The sequence below is a fragment of the Canis lupus genome, chromosome 7 (assembly GCF_011100685.1).
Source record: "Canis lupus familiaris isolate Mischka breed German Shepherd chromosome 7, alternate assembly UU_Cfam_GSD_1.0, whole genome shotgun sequence".
In the NCBI taxonomy this organism is placed as follows: Eukaryota; Metazoa; Chordata; class Mammalia; order Carnivora; family Canidae; genus Canis; species Canis lupus.
In genome coordinates this window covers 10,743,862-10,762,379 of record NC_049228.1, presented here as the reverse complement: position 1 = coordinate 10,762,379, position 18,518 = coordinate 10,743,862, and the positions used below count along the sequence as shown (strand labels likewise).

General features: G+C 37.3%; 1 protein-coding gene across 4 annotated transcripts in view; it reads left to right on the top strand.

Annotated features, from left to right (window-relative positions):
- NSL1 (NSL1 component of MIS12 kinetochore complex) overlaps nt 1–18,518 on the top strand; it is a 47,745-nt gene that overhangs the window by 22,281 nt on the left and 6,946 nt on the right. For 2 of the 4 annotated variants that reach the window (XM_038542089.1, XM_038542092.1), the window contains 2 exons: nt 11,058–11,125; nt 12,776–14,920. In XM_038542089.1, the coding sequence (XP_038398017.1) occupies nt 11,058–11,125; nt 12,776–13,054 (347 nt within the window). In that variant the 3' untranslated portion in view covers nt 13,055–14,920. Of the gene's footprint in view, nt 1–11,057; nt 11,126–12,775; nt 14,921–18,518 lie in introns of those variants that run through there. The other 2 variants (XM_038542090.1, XM_038542091.1) reach the window with 2 other exon arrangements.

The window sequence follows — 18,518 nt, the reverse complement described above, 5'->3', positions numbered from 1 at the left end:
TGACCAGGGGCTTGATCTCAGGACCCAGAGATCATGACCTGAGCTGAAGGCAGATGCTTAGACATCTGAGGCATCCAGGTGCCCCTTCATATATTTTGGAATTTTGATTTGCAAATTCTCCTTCACTAAGATTATTTATGTGCTTATTTTCTTGTCATTGTTTCCCCCTCTTCCTGTCTAGCAGTTTTGTGGTTGTCTTTCATCTGGCCTCTGAATAGTCTCAACAAAGAGCCGATCTTAAAGGCAGCATGGGGCTTCTGTTCCACTGTATCATAGGAGTTTGTGGATCTAGTCACTAAGTCAGCAGGCAGCTTAGTCTGGGCCCAGGTTTTGAGGCATTATCTGGCTCCCATCACTTCTAAAGTATGCCTCAAAGACATAGACATGGCCAACATGCATATGAGAAAATGCTCTGCATCACTTGCCATCAGGGAAATACAAATCAAAACCACAATGAGATACCACCTCACACCGGTGAGAATGGGGCAAATTAACAAGGCAGGAAACAACAAATGTTGGAGGGGATGCGGAGAAAAGGGAACCCTCTTACACTGTTGGTGGGAATGTGAACTGGTGCAGCCACTCTGGAAAACTGTGTGGAGGTTCCTCAAACAGTTAAAAATAGACCTGCCCTATGACCCAGCAATTGCACTGTTGGGGATTTACCCCAAAGATACAGATGCAGTGAAACACCGGGACACCTGCACCCCGATGTTTATAGCAGCAATGGCCACGATAGCCAAACTGTGGAAGGAGCCTCGGTGTCCAACGAAAGATGAATGGATAAAGAAGATGTGGTTTATGTATACAATGGAATATTACTCAGCTATTAGAAATGACAAATACCCACCATTTGCTTCAACGTGGATGGAACTGGAGGGTATTATGCTGAGTGAAGTAAGTCAGTCGGAGAAGGACAAACATTATATGTTCTCATTCATTTGGGGAATATAAATAGTGAAAGGGAATATAAGGGAAGGGAGAAGAAATGTGTGGGAAATATCAGAAAGGGAGACAGAATGTAAAGACTGCTAACTCTGGGAAACGAACTAGGGGTGGTAGAAGGGGAGGAGGGCGGGGGGTGGGAGTGAATGGGTGACGGGCACTGGGGGTTATTCTGTATGTTAGTAAATTGAACACCAATAAAAAATAAATTAAAAAAAATAAATAAAGTATGCCTCAGCTTTTGGCCATAGTTAATGGCAGGTCCTTTTCAGCCTCCTTTTCCAGGTAGGAAAGCTCTTCTTAGCCCTTGAAGAATAGAGTGAAGCAGACTCTTTCCTGCTCCTCTGGAGTACTGGGCCTCTTTTATGTTATAGGAAGCAAATTCATGCTTACTGGTGGATCTGCAACTTTGGCCTGACTTACAGCTTTTTCTTTTCTACTGTTTTATGATCCATAGAAATGTTTATTTTGTATATGCTTTGAGACATCTTTCTAGTTTTCTATATTTATCCAATAATGTTTTTTTTGGACAAAGGTGGGGGAATTTTGTGAATTTCCAAGACCAACTTGACCAGAAATCTGCAATAGTCTTAAAAACACAAATCAGCTTTCATTCCTCTGCTTAAAAATCCTAAAATCTTCCAATTAAAAAATACTTGTAATACATTTCGAACTTCTTAACATTCCCTTACATGATCTGGCCCCTACCTACCTCGTCAAATTCATTTTAGGCACTTTCCTTTTTGCCATAGCCCTATGGTCCACCTTTCAGTTCTTTGAAAGTGCTTTTCCCTGGTGCTTCTAAAGTTGTCATCTTCTCAATTTTTCTTTCTCATTTAAAGCTACATCCTCAGAGAGATCTTCCTTAACTGCCTTAATGACAATAGCTTCTCCCCAGTACTCTATAATAATAATTGTTTATTTCTTTAAAGCACTTCTTACAATATATTTGTGTATTTCCTTGTTTATGATCTCACAGAACTGAAAGCTCCCTGAGCTTTTTTATTTTGCATTTGCATTATATGTGACCAGCATATAGCACCATACTCAATAAATATTGAGTGACAATTCATCCACGCACTCAACATATTTATCAGATGTCTACTGTATGCCAGAACTGTTCTCACCGTAGAGGATATCATGCTGAGCAACACAAAGTCTCTGCTCTATGGAGCTTATGTTCTAGTGGGAGAAGAAAATTATAAACAAATATAAAAGTAAATAGTTAGTGGTAGGACGATGTATTTAGGTGATGAAAAACACTTTCTGGGGAACAATCAAGAGGAAGAGCTTTTCAGTTAGGGAAGAGGCTAGAATAAGTTTCCTAAGTCAAGAGTGAGCTTGAGTATTTATGGAATAAAAGGCCACTGAGGCTATAGTGGAGGGAATAGAGGGAAAAAACATTACAGGATAGTGTTAAGAGACTTGGCCAAGGCCAGCAAACACAGGCTAGGAATTTGAAAATATATGGCACCTTAAGAGAAATACAACTCTTCCATACAGAGGATGCTGGTGAGGCACAGGTGGGCATGGTTATAGAGGATTATCTATCGGCAACCTAACAGGTGTGTTCAATAGCTCTGTTTTAAGTTGTAGCAAAAGGGTTACTTACTTTCTAGTTATAAATTACTGCTTAGTTTGTTGTTTCATTTTCACCAGGGGTGCTACTTTTCAATTCTTTTTCATGCCTTTAGTTATCACTTAGCGACCAGGATAAGCCGGACATCCTATGTAATGCATGCTTGTTTGCTCGTTCATGCACATAAGTTACACTGGGAATAGAAAGGAAACCCTCAGTTAATGCTTTTTTGCTGAATGTCTACATTCGTGCAGGCTTTTAGAAGTTCACGTTTCCGAGTTTAGTCAGTACAATGATCCTGAAAGCAAAACTAGGTTGATTACCCAATCTTTCATTTCCACTTTTTCATTTCCCTATGTTTTAGAAAGCAAGCGACTAGGGAAGGCAATGTCCTCAGGGGTGCTACTTCCACATTTTTAAGAGCAAAGTTTTTTTTTTAATATCCTTGCAGCAATCTTCTGATGATTAGTTGTCTCCCAGTAAGATGAGTTTTCATTTGTCAGTTATAACCTTTTGTGATCTTAATAGTAAAACTAATAATTGCTTCTATATTCTTTTTTAAAAAGTTCTTTGAAGTTAATTGAAGAGACCCCCTTTTTTCCCCTGTCCTTCACTAAACATGTAGTGATGACAAGGAGCTATTTTAAGTTTCTCTACATTAGACTTGATACACTTCCAGTTCTTTTGCTGACCCTACAAGAAGACGACTTAGAAACAGTTCCTCTTCTTTCCTAATCATGCCAACTTGCTTAAGGCACTGTCAGAATATTTTCAGGTAGTTACTCACATACAAATGGTTATGTTTCAAAAATTCTTATTCAGTCTTAGCTTTGGAATTTGAAATGCATTTTCACTCTGAAAAAATTTGCAAGTGGTATCATAAATGGGTACGTTTTAGGTTACCCTTTAAAGACCTATTTTTTTCCCTATAATGTAGCTGAAATACTGCACATTTATGTTGAAAAATATTAGGAAAATCACATTTCAGATGCACATGAGTTCCTCTATAGATGCTTAAATAGGAATTGTAGGGAATAGTGTGAGGATAGTGGAGTCACAAAGATGTTCCTATGAAGGCTATGGAGAGAAAGCAATTGGGAACGCTTCTGGAGGAAGCCCATCTGTAGTTTCCTACATGGGAGGGACCAGCCATCTGCATATGATACATTCTTCAGTCAAATGTTTGTATATTAGGAGTATCTATATGCTCTTAATTTTTTTTATATCCTCTTAATTTAAGTGAAAAATCCACTTAAAATAATCTTGAGTGAGGGAGTGAAAGTTTATATGAAATTTTCTAAGCAGATATTAACATTGGAAAATGCTTTCTTTGATGCATTTATGGGCAACATAGTCACATATTTAGTGATCATTTTTAATTGTGTGTTTGCCCCCCCCCCTTTAGTGCTTTTTAAAATCTTTGTGTGCTTGGTTTTATTTCTAAAATTATTAATGTTCCTTAGTTTTCTTTTCTTTTTCTTTTTTTTAAGATTTTATTTATTTATTCATGAGAGACACACACAGAGAGAGGCAGAGACACAGGCAGAGGGAGAGGCAGGCTCCATGTAGGGAACCTGACGTGGGACTTGATCCTGGGACTCCAGGATCACATCTGGGCCGAAGGTGGTGCTAATCTGCTGAGCCACCCAGGCTGCCCTGTTCCTTAGTTTTCAATGAAAGGAATTTAATTCACTTAAAAAAAAAAGGGGGTACTGTAATGTTAATAGTTAAAACAGAGTTAACTCTAGAATTGTTCTATTTTCAGTTTTTTATCAGACATAATATGTTTTTATTGTGTTGGAGCTAACTTTGACCATTTGTTATGAGTATAGTATATAAATATAGTATAATTCTGGACAAAGGGGTACTTTGGAAAGTTACATCTAGAATGTAAAAGAGCATATGCTTTGAATTCTAGGAAATGTGGGTTCTAATTCTATTCTAATCATTTCTCAGTTCTCACAGCTTCTGTTTTCTTATCTACCAAAGGAGGCTGATGAAACCTGCTTACCTCACAGGGTTGCTAATGGTTATTATACAAGATTGATTGGCAGGGGATACCAGCCCATACTACTATAGGAGTGGGCTGTCGGGGGATTAAGTAGAGACAGCTACCATGCCATTTTGTTTCTCTTCTCTATACTCCTGTTTTCATAGCCAAGTTTCTCCAAGAATAAACTGCATTCATCAGCTTCACTTTTAATCTCTCATTTTTGTCAAATCGGTTGTATTTAGTCTTTATATTGTTATGACTGTATAAATATTCTTCAGTATGAGTCAGGTAATCGTTACTATGAGTCTATTTTTCGTGAACAGCTTCCCATCCTTCTTTGGAATGATAATTGCTTTACTTTTCTGTGTATTTTGTTTGCTGTTGTTTCTATTACTAAACCTTTCCCAAACTCTTCAATAGAACTGTAAAATTCCTCTCAGTGTGGTAAACACGTAAGGTTATCCATCAAATCCATTTTAAAACCTTTTCCTTTTTCTTGTCAATATTCTTCTAGGAGACTTTTATCTTCCTCTTCTAATCTAGACTGGTTGCTTTCTAGGCCTGCTGCAAGGCTTTTTGTCCCATCTGTTCCTGTCCTCATCATCCTAGGAATTTCCTGTACTTCTGTTTTGAATCATGTTTCCTGGTTCCTGTGTTTTCTGCTTTCTTGATTTATTCCCTTGTTTTGGTATAGCACATCCTCTACCACCCACCTCCTATTCCCACTCACCCCAGCCATCCAACTACCAGATCCTCTTTTATGGAAACTCTCTTATAACACCTGTGAAGCTTCTACTCTTCTTTTAATTCCCCTGTTGGATTGACCTCACCCTCCTTTGTGCCTCCACAGCACACTCTTGTCAAAGTATTGTTCCATCATACGTGTTGAGCACCTGCTCAACATGTCAAGCACTGTGTTCAAAACTAGGGTGTCCACCATTAAGAGAATGAGGTTCTTTCTTGTTCCCGAGGAAGTTATAAAAGAGAACATCGTGGGTCTCATTGGAGGCAGTACTGCCCCCTAGCGGCCCCTCTGAAAAAGTGGGGGGAGCTTTTGATTACCACAGTAATGGAGAGGCTATAGCTGACATTTTGTATTTAGGAGCCAGGAACACTAAAGGTCTTATATCCTGCACAACTTTAGAGTATTCCACCAGAAATTCATGTGTGAAAATCTTTTCATGATTATCCAAACCTAGGACCTAACTCCATTTTACACGTAAACTGCTCTTGGCACTTTTACATTGTCATTGCTTGTGCACCAGATAACCACTATTGTTGTCTATCAGTGTGGGTTTATAGACAGGTTTGTTTGTTTTGTTTGTTTGTTTGTTTGTTTGTTTTAAGAATAGTAAATATTTATACAAAAATTAAGAATCCTGTGGAGGACAAATTATTTTGTAAGTTTATGCAGTAACAATGAAGAATATAAATTCCCATATCCTATAAATTAAAGTAAGATAGTTTTCTAGAGTAAACGTTAATAAAGATTCTGTTCATTATTGTGTGGCTGTGTGTACATATTGAGGTACACAGTGCATAGCTTGATGAATTCATACACACATGTACATATTAACACATGTAACTGCACCTTGATCTAGATATGCTGCCTCTCTGCACGGTTGGGAAACATCGGACAAACTTATTTGTAAACAGTATATTTTCAAATAATTTGCCTATTATGTTTTTGTGTATACAATAAGTACAATTGGAAGTATCCAAGAAGTCTAGAAACAAGGAAAGTAGTGTATTTATTATGTGTTAACAATTGGACCCATTGTCTTAAATTTAGAAGTATTTTACCTGAAAAGGTCATTGAGTTTAAAGAAAAAGGTATTAGGCATATTATCTGAAAATGTAACTAACACATATTTATCCTGCTTCCTGACTTCATGGACAGTCTGTACTGTGTAATGTTTCCCAAACTACCCAAAGCAGTTTCCTTACCTTTCTTTCTGATTAGTACTCCCCAGCCATCAGAGGTAACTACTGTTCTCACATACATTATCATATCTCTTCAAATATTCTTGTCTTTTTTTTTTTTTAAGATTTTATTTATTCAGGAGACACACACACACAGAGGCAGAGACATAGGCAGAGGGAGAAGCAAGCTCCCTGCAGGGAGCTTGATATGGGACTTGATCCCAGGACCCTGGGATCAGGATCTGAGCAGAAAGCGGATTCTCATAGGCGCCCCGCCCCGCCCCATCTCTTCAAATATTCTTTCTCTGTTAGTCAACATGTTCAGGAAAGGTAAATAAAACTAAAAAGAAACAAATCTTTGTAACCAGAGCTACATTTTATCAGTTTATGAAATGTCTTAGGTTCAATTACAACTTTCATACTCCTTATTTTCAAAGGACCGTGAATTACTTAGCATTTCCAACATTTTTTTTTTCCAACAGCATTTTTAACTGAAAAGGATTTTGGTACAGTATGTGGTTATTATAAAAGCAACAAAGCTAGTAGGAAATATGTTACAGAAGATTTGAGAGTCCTTTTAAAAAGGACTAGAACCAAATATTACTAAGTTAATGGAAACAAAATGTAGGAATTTCATTTTTTTTAAATTAATAGAAATAATTTTTTTTCTTTTTTTTAGAGAGCGTGCACATGGGGATGCAAGCAGGGATAGGGAGCAAAGGGAGAGGGAAAGAGAATTTTAAGCAGGCTTCATGCCCAGTGTGGAGCCCAATGTGAGCCTCAATCTCACAACAGGATCATGACCTGAGCTAAAAACCAACTGAGCCATCCAGGCACCCAAGAAGTGTTTTTAAAATACTTCCTATTGGGCAGCCCCGGTGGCTTAGCAGTTTAGCACCGCCTTCAGCCCAGGGCCTGATCCTGGAGACCCGGGATCAGGTCCCACGTCGGGCTCCCTGCATGGAGCCTGCTTCTCCCTCTGCCTGTGTCTCTGCCTCTCTCTCTCTCTCTCTCTGTGTGTCTGTCATGAATAAATAAATAAAATCTTTTAAAAAAATAAAAAACAAAATACTTCCTATTATTGCCACAGTAAATACTAAAAAATTTTATTTTTATATAATGATAAATTAAGTGAATATTAAGATTTTAATATTAAAAAAGCTTTAAAATTCTGATTATAATTTTGGGTCACTTGTGTTTATTCTTATTCAAAATCTATCCATAGAGATCAACCACATATCTTCTCTGTAGTTTGTCATATTCTTGTTTTGTTTGGTCTAGTCTATCCTGTGTTCCTTATTGCCTTTTGATAGTATTATTGCTGAAGTCTTTTTAAGTAAATGTATATATTAAATGTAGTCTGCATTATGGTGGAATTTCAGAGTAGAATTTAGTCATACACCTTCCCATATTATAATGTAGGGAATTATTTTGATATGACATTTTTAGTAAGACCATCTTATTTGTAGAAATACTGCACTTTCTAATTTTCACCATTTCAACAGCCTGTACTTTGACTCACTCAGTAGGTTATCTATACTTCGTTATTTCCTTCTTATCATATTCAAATAATATAGCCTGTTAGTTCTCATAAAACATTAATTTTTCTATTTCTGTTTATCTGATCTTTTGTTTTCTATGTGGAATGACTTCTAATATAAATTTTCTTAAATTCATATATACTCAGGATATAGGTGCAGTTATTTGAGTACTTCATTGTGTTTTCTGATATGGTTGGATATGAGCATATTAAACATTAAATAGTATTTTATTATGTTTTTTCCTTTGTATTTTTATTTATATGTACAGAAATATCTATGAGGTTTTTTTTTAGAATAGTAAGGGGAACTTTACAAAATATGTTCTAAAGGGGGAAGTTGGGTCTGATACGGTTGAGAAACTGTTCTAATCATTGCAATGAATCTTCCAGGTGTTCTTCCAGAATTGTTCAGGACTCAGTGGCAGTCTGTAGCAGAGGAATGCTCAGTTCAGGCAGAGGGTAGAATTCATGGCAGGGATCATGGAAACATGAGGCTGCACAGAAAAAGTTTGAGCTGATTTTTCAATAAGTACTGGTTTGTTTCTGTTTTTTCTATGTGTCTCTCTCTCTAAGCTGAAAGTTCTTTGGGGTCCGAGACCATTTTTCCTTACTGAGCCCCTAGTGCTGGGCCTAATCGACAGAAAATACATAATTAATGTTGGAAGAATGGGCAACTCCCACACAGGTGTGTAAATTTGAGGGAGAGAGCATAAGTGTGGGCCTGGCCAGGAGCCAGATTGCCACAAGAATACCAAGAGATGGATCACTTACGTATTTGCCAATATTCAGAAGGAAATTTAATAATTGCCTAAGTACTTTGGGGAGATCTCCCTAAATCTTAAAAATAATTGAAATTAGCATATTATTCTAAGGCAAGGGTCCTTAGAATAAAGGATTATGAATTTGGATAGAAAAACTTATATTATTTTTACTAACCTCACACTGAAACATTTCCTTCAATATTGAATGTAGGTCATAGTGGTAGCATTAGCAGTACTTGTAACTTTTTTGCTATTAAAAGCCATAGATATTTTCTTTTTTTAAGATTTTATTTATTTATTCGGGATCCCTGGGTGGCGCAGCGGTTTGGCGCCTGCCTTTGGCCCAGGGCGCGATCCTGGAGACCTGGGATCGGGTCCCACGTCGGGCTCCCGGTGCATGGAGCCTGCTTCTCCCTCTGCCTCTCTCTCTCTCTCTCTCTCTCTCTCTCTCTCTCTGTGTGACTATCATAAATAAATAAAAATTTAAAAAAAAAAAAAAAAAAAGATTTTATTTATTTATTCATGAGGGACACAGAGAGAGGCAGAGACATAAGCAGAGGGAGAAGCAGGCTCCATGCAGGGAGCTTGATGCGGGACTCGACCCTGGGACTCCAGGACCACGCCCTGGGCCAAAGGCAGTCACCAAACCACTGAGCCACCCAAGCGTCCTGCCATAGATATTTTCAATATTAGTTTTTGCATGTACTTCACAATATTATTTATGCTCGTTATTTTCATATTATGGTAATTAGACCTGCCACTTGATCTCGTTATTTAAACCATTAATAAAGCACATGTGTTTACCCATCTATAACTTTGTAATCATTGTATTTTTAAATTTTATTTTAAAATATTCTGAAAAAAAAAAAGTAAATAAAATATTCTGAAATTCTAGAGAAAGCAAAAGCAGTGTCCTAATGATAGAAATCAGATGAATGGTTGCTTCTTCTAGAGAAAGTTGATTGGGGAAAGGGTATCAGAGAACTTTCTAGAGTGGTGGAAGTGTCCCATGCATGGTATGTATATTATCACGGGTGACTGAATGTTAAACTTGAGGTCTGCATTTCACTGTATGTAAATTATACCTCAATCTAAAAACTAGTACATTTAGAACTATTCTTAGAAGGTGTCTGTAGGCTTCATCAAATTGCCAAAGAAATCTGGTAGCAAAAATGGTTAAGAACCTTTTTTCTGAGGCCATATCCTGTTGCCTTTACTTTTTTCTTTCTTGCGTACCTTTTTTCTCGCAGTTACTTTTGCTATCCATTTCCCTTTTTTCTAAATGTGTTCCCACTTTTTTGACCTAGGGAAAGTTAGAAAAGAAAAATAGCAGTTATGAAAGAAATTTTTTGTTTGGCTTATTTGCCACTTTCTTGAAGCCGGTAAGGTAGCTCTCCTAATATAGTTATGTATTTCCTTAGACTTGAAGTAATTTCTAGTGAGAACTACTCTTCTAAAAACTAAATTGTAGATGATTCCAAAATGGAATGACTTTTCTTACCCAGTTTTCCTTGGAGTTTTAGTAGGATTTTTATCTCTTTATATCATTGAATATACAGTTCTGTTGTGAAGTAGCTGTGAACATTTATAACAAAGATTGGAAGGAAATAAAATGTATTAGGAGTCAGAAAAGCATCAAGGAAGAAAGGAAAGAAAAATTAATATTACTGACAGTCTAATCCAGATTTTTTCCCCCAGAAATCCCATCTAGGTATCCTAGATGCAGTGTGATTATATATTCCAAATTCAAATTTGTTTTACTTCTGTAAAATTCAGAATAATATAAAAATCAAATACTTTTATTTATTTATTTATTTATTTATTTATTTATTTATTTGAGACAGAGAGAGAGAGGCAGAGACACAGACACAGGCTTCCATGCGGGGAGCCCGACGCGGGACCCGATCCTGGGACTCCAGGATCACACTCTGGGCTGAAGGCGGCGCTAAACCGCTGAGCCACCCAGGGATCGCCCTATATTTATTTTAACTTAAAGATGTTAAACATAGTGGTAGATCATGTATAGAACAAACATTATGCTTTTAGTGGCACACAATGCTAAGACTACTCCTTATATAACTCTTGTTGCCTATCATCTTATAAACTGTTAGTTTAACTCTATTGTTCTAACATTTTCACAGTCTTTTTATTTAAATAAATTTAGTAGGATACTTATTTTAATAGATTACAAAGTATTCTAAGAAAGATTGAGCTAAAATGGATCGTCCTAACAGATTTTGTCAAAATAATGTCTGTGTCTTTTATGACTTGTTATTAGATAAAAACTTAAAATACTATGTGGTGGTTTCTTTGCAGCCTCTCGTGTGGAAACTTTGAAATACAGAGGAGAAACAATAGCTAAGGAGATCAGTGAAGCCATGAAGGTAGAAGCTTCTGCTAAAAAGTTATAAAATGAACAAAATGTAGCTAAGTATTTGCTTTCAATATCCATATGTATTTTAGTCTATTGTAACAGGAATTCTCAGTAGTCTTTTAAGTAGATCTTTAATGAATTTATTAAAGTGACAGTAACATTGAGAATAACATTTAGTAGGCACCAGTATGTGCCAGTTTTATATCTGGCTTCTTTGACGATTGATTATACTTTTGAATTCTGAGAGGTAGCAGTCTATCAAAAAATTCTGGATAATAATACCACCTAACATTTAGTGAGCATTTATGGGTCATATATTATCTAACTGCTTTACATATATTACCTTATTTAATGCTTGCATTAATCCTATGAGATAGATACTGCTAATTTCCCTATTTTATAGTTGAGAAACAGAGGCACAGAGAGGCTATAGATTGCCCAGATAAGTCAGGACTTAGACCTTGGATGTTTGGCCCAGACCCTATATTCCTTTTTTTTTTTTTTTTCTTAAACATTTTATTTGTTTATTTGAGAGAGAGAGAGAGAGCACGCACATGAGAAAAATGGGGGAGCAGAGGGCAAGGGAGAAGCATACTCCTTGCTGAGTAGGGAGCCCGATATGGAATCATAACCTGAGCCCAAGGCAGATGTCCAACTGACTGAGCCACCCAGGCTTCCCTGGAGCCTATGTTCTTAACTGCTATATTATGCTGCATATCCAACTTGGAGTCCTAATATTATTGTAATAAAATTGTTTATATTCTTGCCAGTTATTTTATGCACATAGGAAAACATTTGGATTTCTAGTGTATGGAAATTATTTTAAAGTTCCTCTGAGTCTTCCACGTTCTGATAATTTTCTATAACATTCTTTTTTTTTTTTTTTTTAAGATTTTATTTATTTATTCATGAGAAACACAGAGAGGAGAGAGAGAGGTAGAGACAGAGGCAGAGGGAGAAGTAGGCCCCATGCAGGGAGCCCGATGTGGGACTCAATCCCGGGTCTCCAGGATCAGGCCCTGGGCTGAAGGCGGCGCTAAACCGCTGAGCCACCTGGGCTGCCCTGTAACATTCTTCTGTGGTTTGTATTGATTCCATGATTTTCTTCTGGTACTCATAGCATGTTCTTTATCAAGAGTTGGAAAACTGTGGTGGGCAAGCAAAAACCCAGCTTGCTACTTAGTCTTTGTAAATAACACTTCACTGGAACACAGTTATCGCCATTCATTTACTTATTTTCTGTGGCTTCTTTACATTATAGTGGCAGAGTTGAGTGATTGTGATAGAGATGTAAGGCCCTTTACAGGAAAAATGTACTGATTCTTGCTCTTGATAATCAAGATTTCTAAAATACTTACTATCCTAAAATATGGAATTTTCAGACATTAAATGCTTGGCTCTGAAATTCTGTTTCTTCCTGCGGTCAAAGTTTTATTTTACTATCAGGCATTGTAGGAATAGAATGTATATTTTTAGTTTTAATTTTTGGTTAAAATCTTCAGCTAATAGTATTTTAAGATAAAGCTGAATATCCATGACCCAAATAATTACATTCTAGGAAAAGCTTTGACCTGAAAAATTAAAATCTAGAGTGTTGTCTCTATCTCTGTGTGTTTGTGTTCCAGCCTGAGATTAATGTTATTACTGTTGTTTGTTTAAGTCCTTACCTGCATTAATTGAACAAGGAGATGGATTTTCCCAAGTTTTAAAGATGCAGCCTATTATCCAGCTCCAGAGAGTCCACCAAGAAGTCTTTTCCGGCTGTTATAAGAAACCAGATTCTAAGCCTGAGAGCTTTATAACACAGATAGAAACCACACCAACAGAGACTTCAACCAGAAAAGCCACTGACGTGGTCCTGAAAAGAAGGCAAACTGAAGACTGCCCCCAGAGAAAACGGTATCCATTGCGGCCAAAGAGAATTAATCTTGACACATAAGCTCTTCTTGTTTGTCTTGAGAGTTGAAATTCGGCACTGTCAACAGCCTAATGCCTAGAAAGGACTTCATTTAAAAAGATAAATAACTCTTTAACTAGCGATTCCTTCATACAAAAATAGTAGCGCTGCGCTGGGATATAATGTAATAATTCTATTTCCTTATCACTTCGTCTTTAGTAGATGAAAAGTATATTTTTAAAATATTGACACAAAGCCCATCAGCAGGCATTGAGAGTGCAAGCTTTACTGCCCTTAAATGTAATCAACCCTTGGCTGCCTTACAGCTTTTGTGGAATATCACAAGTAGCACATTCTGTTGGATTTCTAGTATACATCTTTCTTTAAAAAAGAGCAGTGTCACAGTTGTCTCTATAAAAGTGCTAAAAGTAATCATCAGTTCTGTGTGGGAGCCAGCAGCAGATAAGGTTTTAGGTTTTTTTTCCAACGCAATTTGATTTATCACATTGACATGCACATGATGAAGACTGACTTTGACTCTGCTATTCCAAGTTCAGCTAATTTGGATTTGTGGTATTATTTTTAGGATTTTTCTGCTTTTGTTTTGTAAAACAAAGAAAATGACTTATTTATATAAGACTTTCTCTTAGAAATAAAAATTGGCATATAGCTAGTGTTTCTTGTTTTCCACAGGCCTTTCAACTTTTAAACACTTACTTGGGATGAATAGTTTCTTTTCAGGATCTCTCATTATTTCTTTGTACGTGATTGCAGTTAAACAATATATATTGGATTAAAAAATAAACTGTCATTGTGGAACAAATATAAAAATAGTCATACTGAACTATTTTACATTTAAGGAGATTTATTTAAAGATATTATTGGTAGAAGGCTGAGAAAGTTCTATCGCCTATAGTTTTAACATTTCACCATAGTTTCTTATAGTTCTTACTGTCTCTCTTCCTCACATTAATACAGTGGAGGCAGGGCCATCTAACTTTTCTCCTTTGGATGACAATATAACTTCATTTATTTGCAGAGGAATTTGCTAATCATGATGTTGGAAAATTATACTTTTCTTGTTTATTATGTCTTAACAATCATAACTGTCTAAATGTGGCAGAAAGTCTGTTTCAGTGAAGAAAACTTGCAAAGCCACTTTATTGCACTCTGTATTTTAATGTTACAATTTGAGATCTGTGTATTTGTAATAGTAGTGTGCTTTTATTTAAAATAACGTACAAAGACTGAAGTCTTGATATTGTGTATTTTTTAGTCTTGAAGTCCGCTTTAGTTGAATGGTAGGTAAGCATCCTGCATTTTAGAACATCATTAAAATTTCCCTTTAAAATTGTTTTGAAGCTACAGAATATTGTTATTCTAATACACTGCTATGTTTTTTAGAGTATAAAATTCTGTATGAATTGTTTCATTTCAGTAGCCTGTAAATAGAACAATTATTATTAATTCTCGATTAATTACATTGTCATTGTATAAGAAAATGTCTTCCTGGGATCCCTGGGTGGCGCAGCGGTTTGGCGCCTGCCTTTGGCCCAGGGCGCGATCCTGGAGACCCGGGATCGAATCCCACATCAGGCTCCCGGTGCGTGGAGCCTGCTTCTCCCTCTGCCTATGTCTCTGCCTCTCTCTCTCTCTCTGTGACTATCATAAAAAAAAAAAAAAAAAAAGGCCTTCCTTTTTTAAGAGCTACATATTGAAATACATAGAATTTAATGACTTGATGTCTTGGATTTGCTCTGAAATATGTTAGCAAAGAGAGAAAAGGAATAGATTAAGTAAGTAGCAAAGATCTTAATAATGTTGGATCTGTGTGATGTATCCATCCTTCTACTCTTGTGCCTATTTGGAAATTTTTATAATTAAAATAAAAGTTTTATTTTAAAGTTCCCAGACAAATGAAACTTGAAATCCCCGAGAGCCCAGTTTTACTCCACAGAGCAGAGTTCCAAATGAAATACTACTGGGGAGGGCAGTATATTAGCATTATTAACTAGGATAAGCATGGCCTGATAGCAGTAAAATTATTGGGTAAGTGTGTGTGTGTGTGTGTGTGTGTGTGTGTGTGTTGTGTATACATATATATACATATATATTATATTAGTAATCTCCACACTCAATGTGGGACTTGGACTCAACCCCAAGATCAAGAGTCACATGCATCTCCATCTGAGCCAGCCAGGTGCCCCAAGTATAAATTTTTAGGAAGAGAAATTGAATTCCTGCATAAGCCAAGAATTGCTAACTAAGATAATGAAAAGTAAGAAAGTCTATAGTTGCAGGCAATGTTGAAGAAAAACCAAAATCAGATTTTTTGCAACGGGCTTGCTGCCAGAACACAGGTGTCGTGAAAACCACCGCTAAACCTAAACCAAAATGGGAAAGGAAAAGACACATCAACATCATCGTCATTGGACACATAGATTCGGGCAAGTCTACCACTACTGGCCATCTGATCTACAAATGTGGTGGGATCGACAAAAGAACTATCGAAAATTTGAGAAGGAGGCTGCTGAGATGGGAAAAGGCTCCTTCAAGTATGCCTGGGTCTTGGATAAACTGAAAGCTGAATGTGAACGTGGTATCACCATTGATATCTCCCTGTGGAAATTCGAGACCAACAAGTATTATGTGACCATCACTGATGCCCCAGGACCCAGACTTTATCAAAAACATGATTCCAGGCGCATCTCCGGCTGACTGTGCTGTCCTGATTGTTGCTGCTGGTGTTGGTGAATTTGAAGCAGGTATCTCCAAGAATGGGCAGACCCATGAGCATGCCCTTCTGGCTTACACACCGAGAGTAAAACAACTAATTATTGGTGTTAACAAAATGCATTCCACTGAACCACCCCACAGCCAGAAGAGATACAAGGAAATCATTAAGGAAGTCAACACCTACATTAAGAAAATTGGCTACAACCCTGACGCAGTAGCATTTGTGCCAATTTCTGGTTGGAATGGTGACAACATGCTGGAGCCAAGTGCTAACATGCCTTGGTTCAAGGGCTGGAAAGTCACCTGTAAAGATGGGAATGCCAGTGGAACCACACTGCTTGAAGCTCTGGATTGCATTCGGCCACCAACTCGTCCAACTGATAAGTCCTTGTGTCTGCCCCTCTAGGACATCTACAAAATTGGTGGTACTGGTCCTGTCCCAGTGGGCTGAGTGGAGACTGGTGTTCTTAAGCCTGGCATGGTGGTTACCTTTGCTCCAGTCAATGTTACAACTGAAGTAAAGTCTGTTGAAATGCACCATGAAGCTTTGAGTGAGGCTCTTCCTGGGGACAATGTGGGCTTCAATGTCAAGAACGTATCTGTCAAAGATGTTCGTCATGGCAACGTGGCTGGTGACAGCAAAAAATGACCCACCAATGGAAGCAGCTGGCTTCACAGCTCAGGGGATTATCCTGAACCATCCAGGCCAAATCAGTGCTGGATATGCACCTGTGCTGGATTGTCACACAGCTCACATTGCTTGCAAGTTTGCTGAGCTGAAGGAGAAGATAGATTGTCGTTCTGGAAAAAAGCTGGAAGATGGTCCCAAGTTCTTGAAATCTGGGGATGCTGCCACTGTTGATATGGTTCCTGGCAAACCTATGTGTGTTGAGAGCTTCTCTGACTATCCTCCTCTGGGCTGTTTTGCTGTTCGTGACATGAGACAGACAGTTGCTGTGGGTATCATCAAAGCAGTGGACAAGAAGGCAGCTGGAGCTGGCAAAGTCACCAAGTATACCCAGAAAGCTCAGAAGGCTAAATGAATATTATCCCCAATACCTGCCACCCCAGTCTTAATCAGTGGTGGAAGAACGGTCTCAGAACTGTTTGTGTCAATTGGCCATTTAAGTTTAATAGTAAAAGACTGGTTAATGATAACAATGCATTGTAAAACCTTCAGAAGGAAAGGAGAATGTTTTGTGGACCATTTGGTTTTTGTGTGTGTGTGTGTGTGGCAGTTTTAAGTTCTTAGTTTTTAAAATCAGTACTTTTTAATGGAAACAACTTGACCGAAAATCTGTCACAGAATTTTAAGACCCATTAAAACAAAAGTTTAATGAGAAAAAAAAGAAAAACCAAAATCAAATGTTGGCCTCCTTATGGTAAAAAGACTGGAGATTGGATGGAGCCTTAAAATTTGCTTTCAACAAAAAAAGTATAGCACAAGGAGGTCAAATCCAGTTCTGAGAGAGAATACTGTTAAAGCAGCTGGTTTCTGAAGTGAAGGAAAATCTGTTCTCTAAATATTAGCCATTGGAAACTGTATTAGTCTGCTTGAGTTGCTATAACAAAATATTAGACTGGATGGCTTCAAAGATGTAAGTTCTCACATTTCTGGAGGCTTAAAGTCCATGGCTAAACTGTTAACAAATTCAGTTTCTGATGAGGTCTCTTCCTTTGTGCAGAGGGGTGGTGCTGATATCTCTTATAAGGACATTAATCCTATTGGATCATGGTCCTACCCATATGACCTCATTTACTCTTAATTACTCGTTTAGAGGCTCCATCTCCAAATAGAGCCACACAGGGTGTTAGGGCTTCAATTATGGATTTTGAGAGGACCCATTCAGTCTGTAACAGTAGACAATAGAAATCTTATCCTAGACTTTCTTCTCTGGGTCATTATGACTTGGGCTGCATGAAGAACAAAGTCGGTAAAATCCCAACTTTTTTTTTTTTTTTTTTCAAAATACAGCTATCTCTAAGACTGAATTTGTTTGACTTCTGTTGAAGGCTATGTTTTTTTCTTCTTTCTCTTCATATTCATCCATTCAGCAAATACATGTTAGGTATCTGCTCAGTTCAAAAGTCAGAAAGGTTCAGAGCATAGTCTCAGAGCCAGATCATCTATTAATTATCATTAGTTAATATTATTACTTAACCTCTCAAGTTGCTATTCTAACATGGGAACGATGATAATACCTACATCATAGGGTTATTACGTGAAGTAAATGTGATAAAGTCCTTAGGCTAGTACTTTGCACATAATTTACATAGTAAGCATTCTATAAGCATTATTACTACTTGGTTTGATGAAAGAAAACACTCCTAGGATAAACATTGTCTTCAAGAAGCCCATATTCTAATGAGAATGATCATGTAAACAATGATCATGCAAGGCAGTTAATGCTATATAAATGTAAATGTGGCAAATTTTGGGAAGAAGTCATGGCAGTCTTTGAGTATTTCTATTATGTGACATTTCGGCAGTTTTGAGTATTTTAGGCAAAACAGGAAGATTCCTGGCAATGTAAAGAGAATTTTCCAATGCATGTGGTTGGGAGAGAGCTTGGCCTTCTGAGGAGCATCAAGTAAAGTTATACATATAGGTCTTATCTAAAAAGATTTGTTGTAGGTGAACTTGAAGAGAGGTAGGGTCAGCTCTTAAGAACTTTGTATTTTTTAGAATTGGCAATGAGGAGCCATCAACTTCAACAAAGGAGGGGAAAGGAAGGGGAAATCTGTTGAATCCATTTTTTTCCTTGGGTAG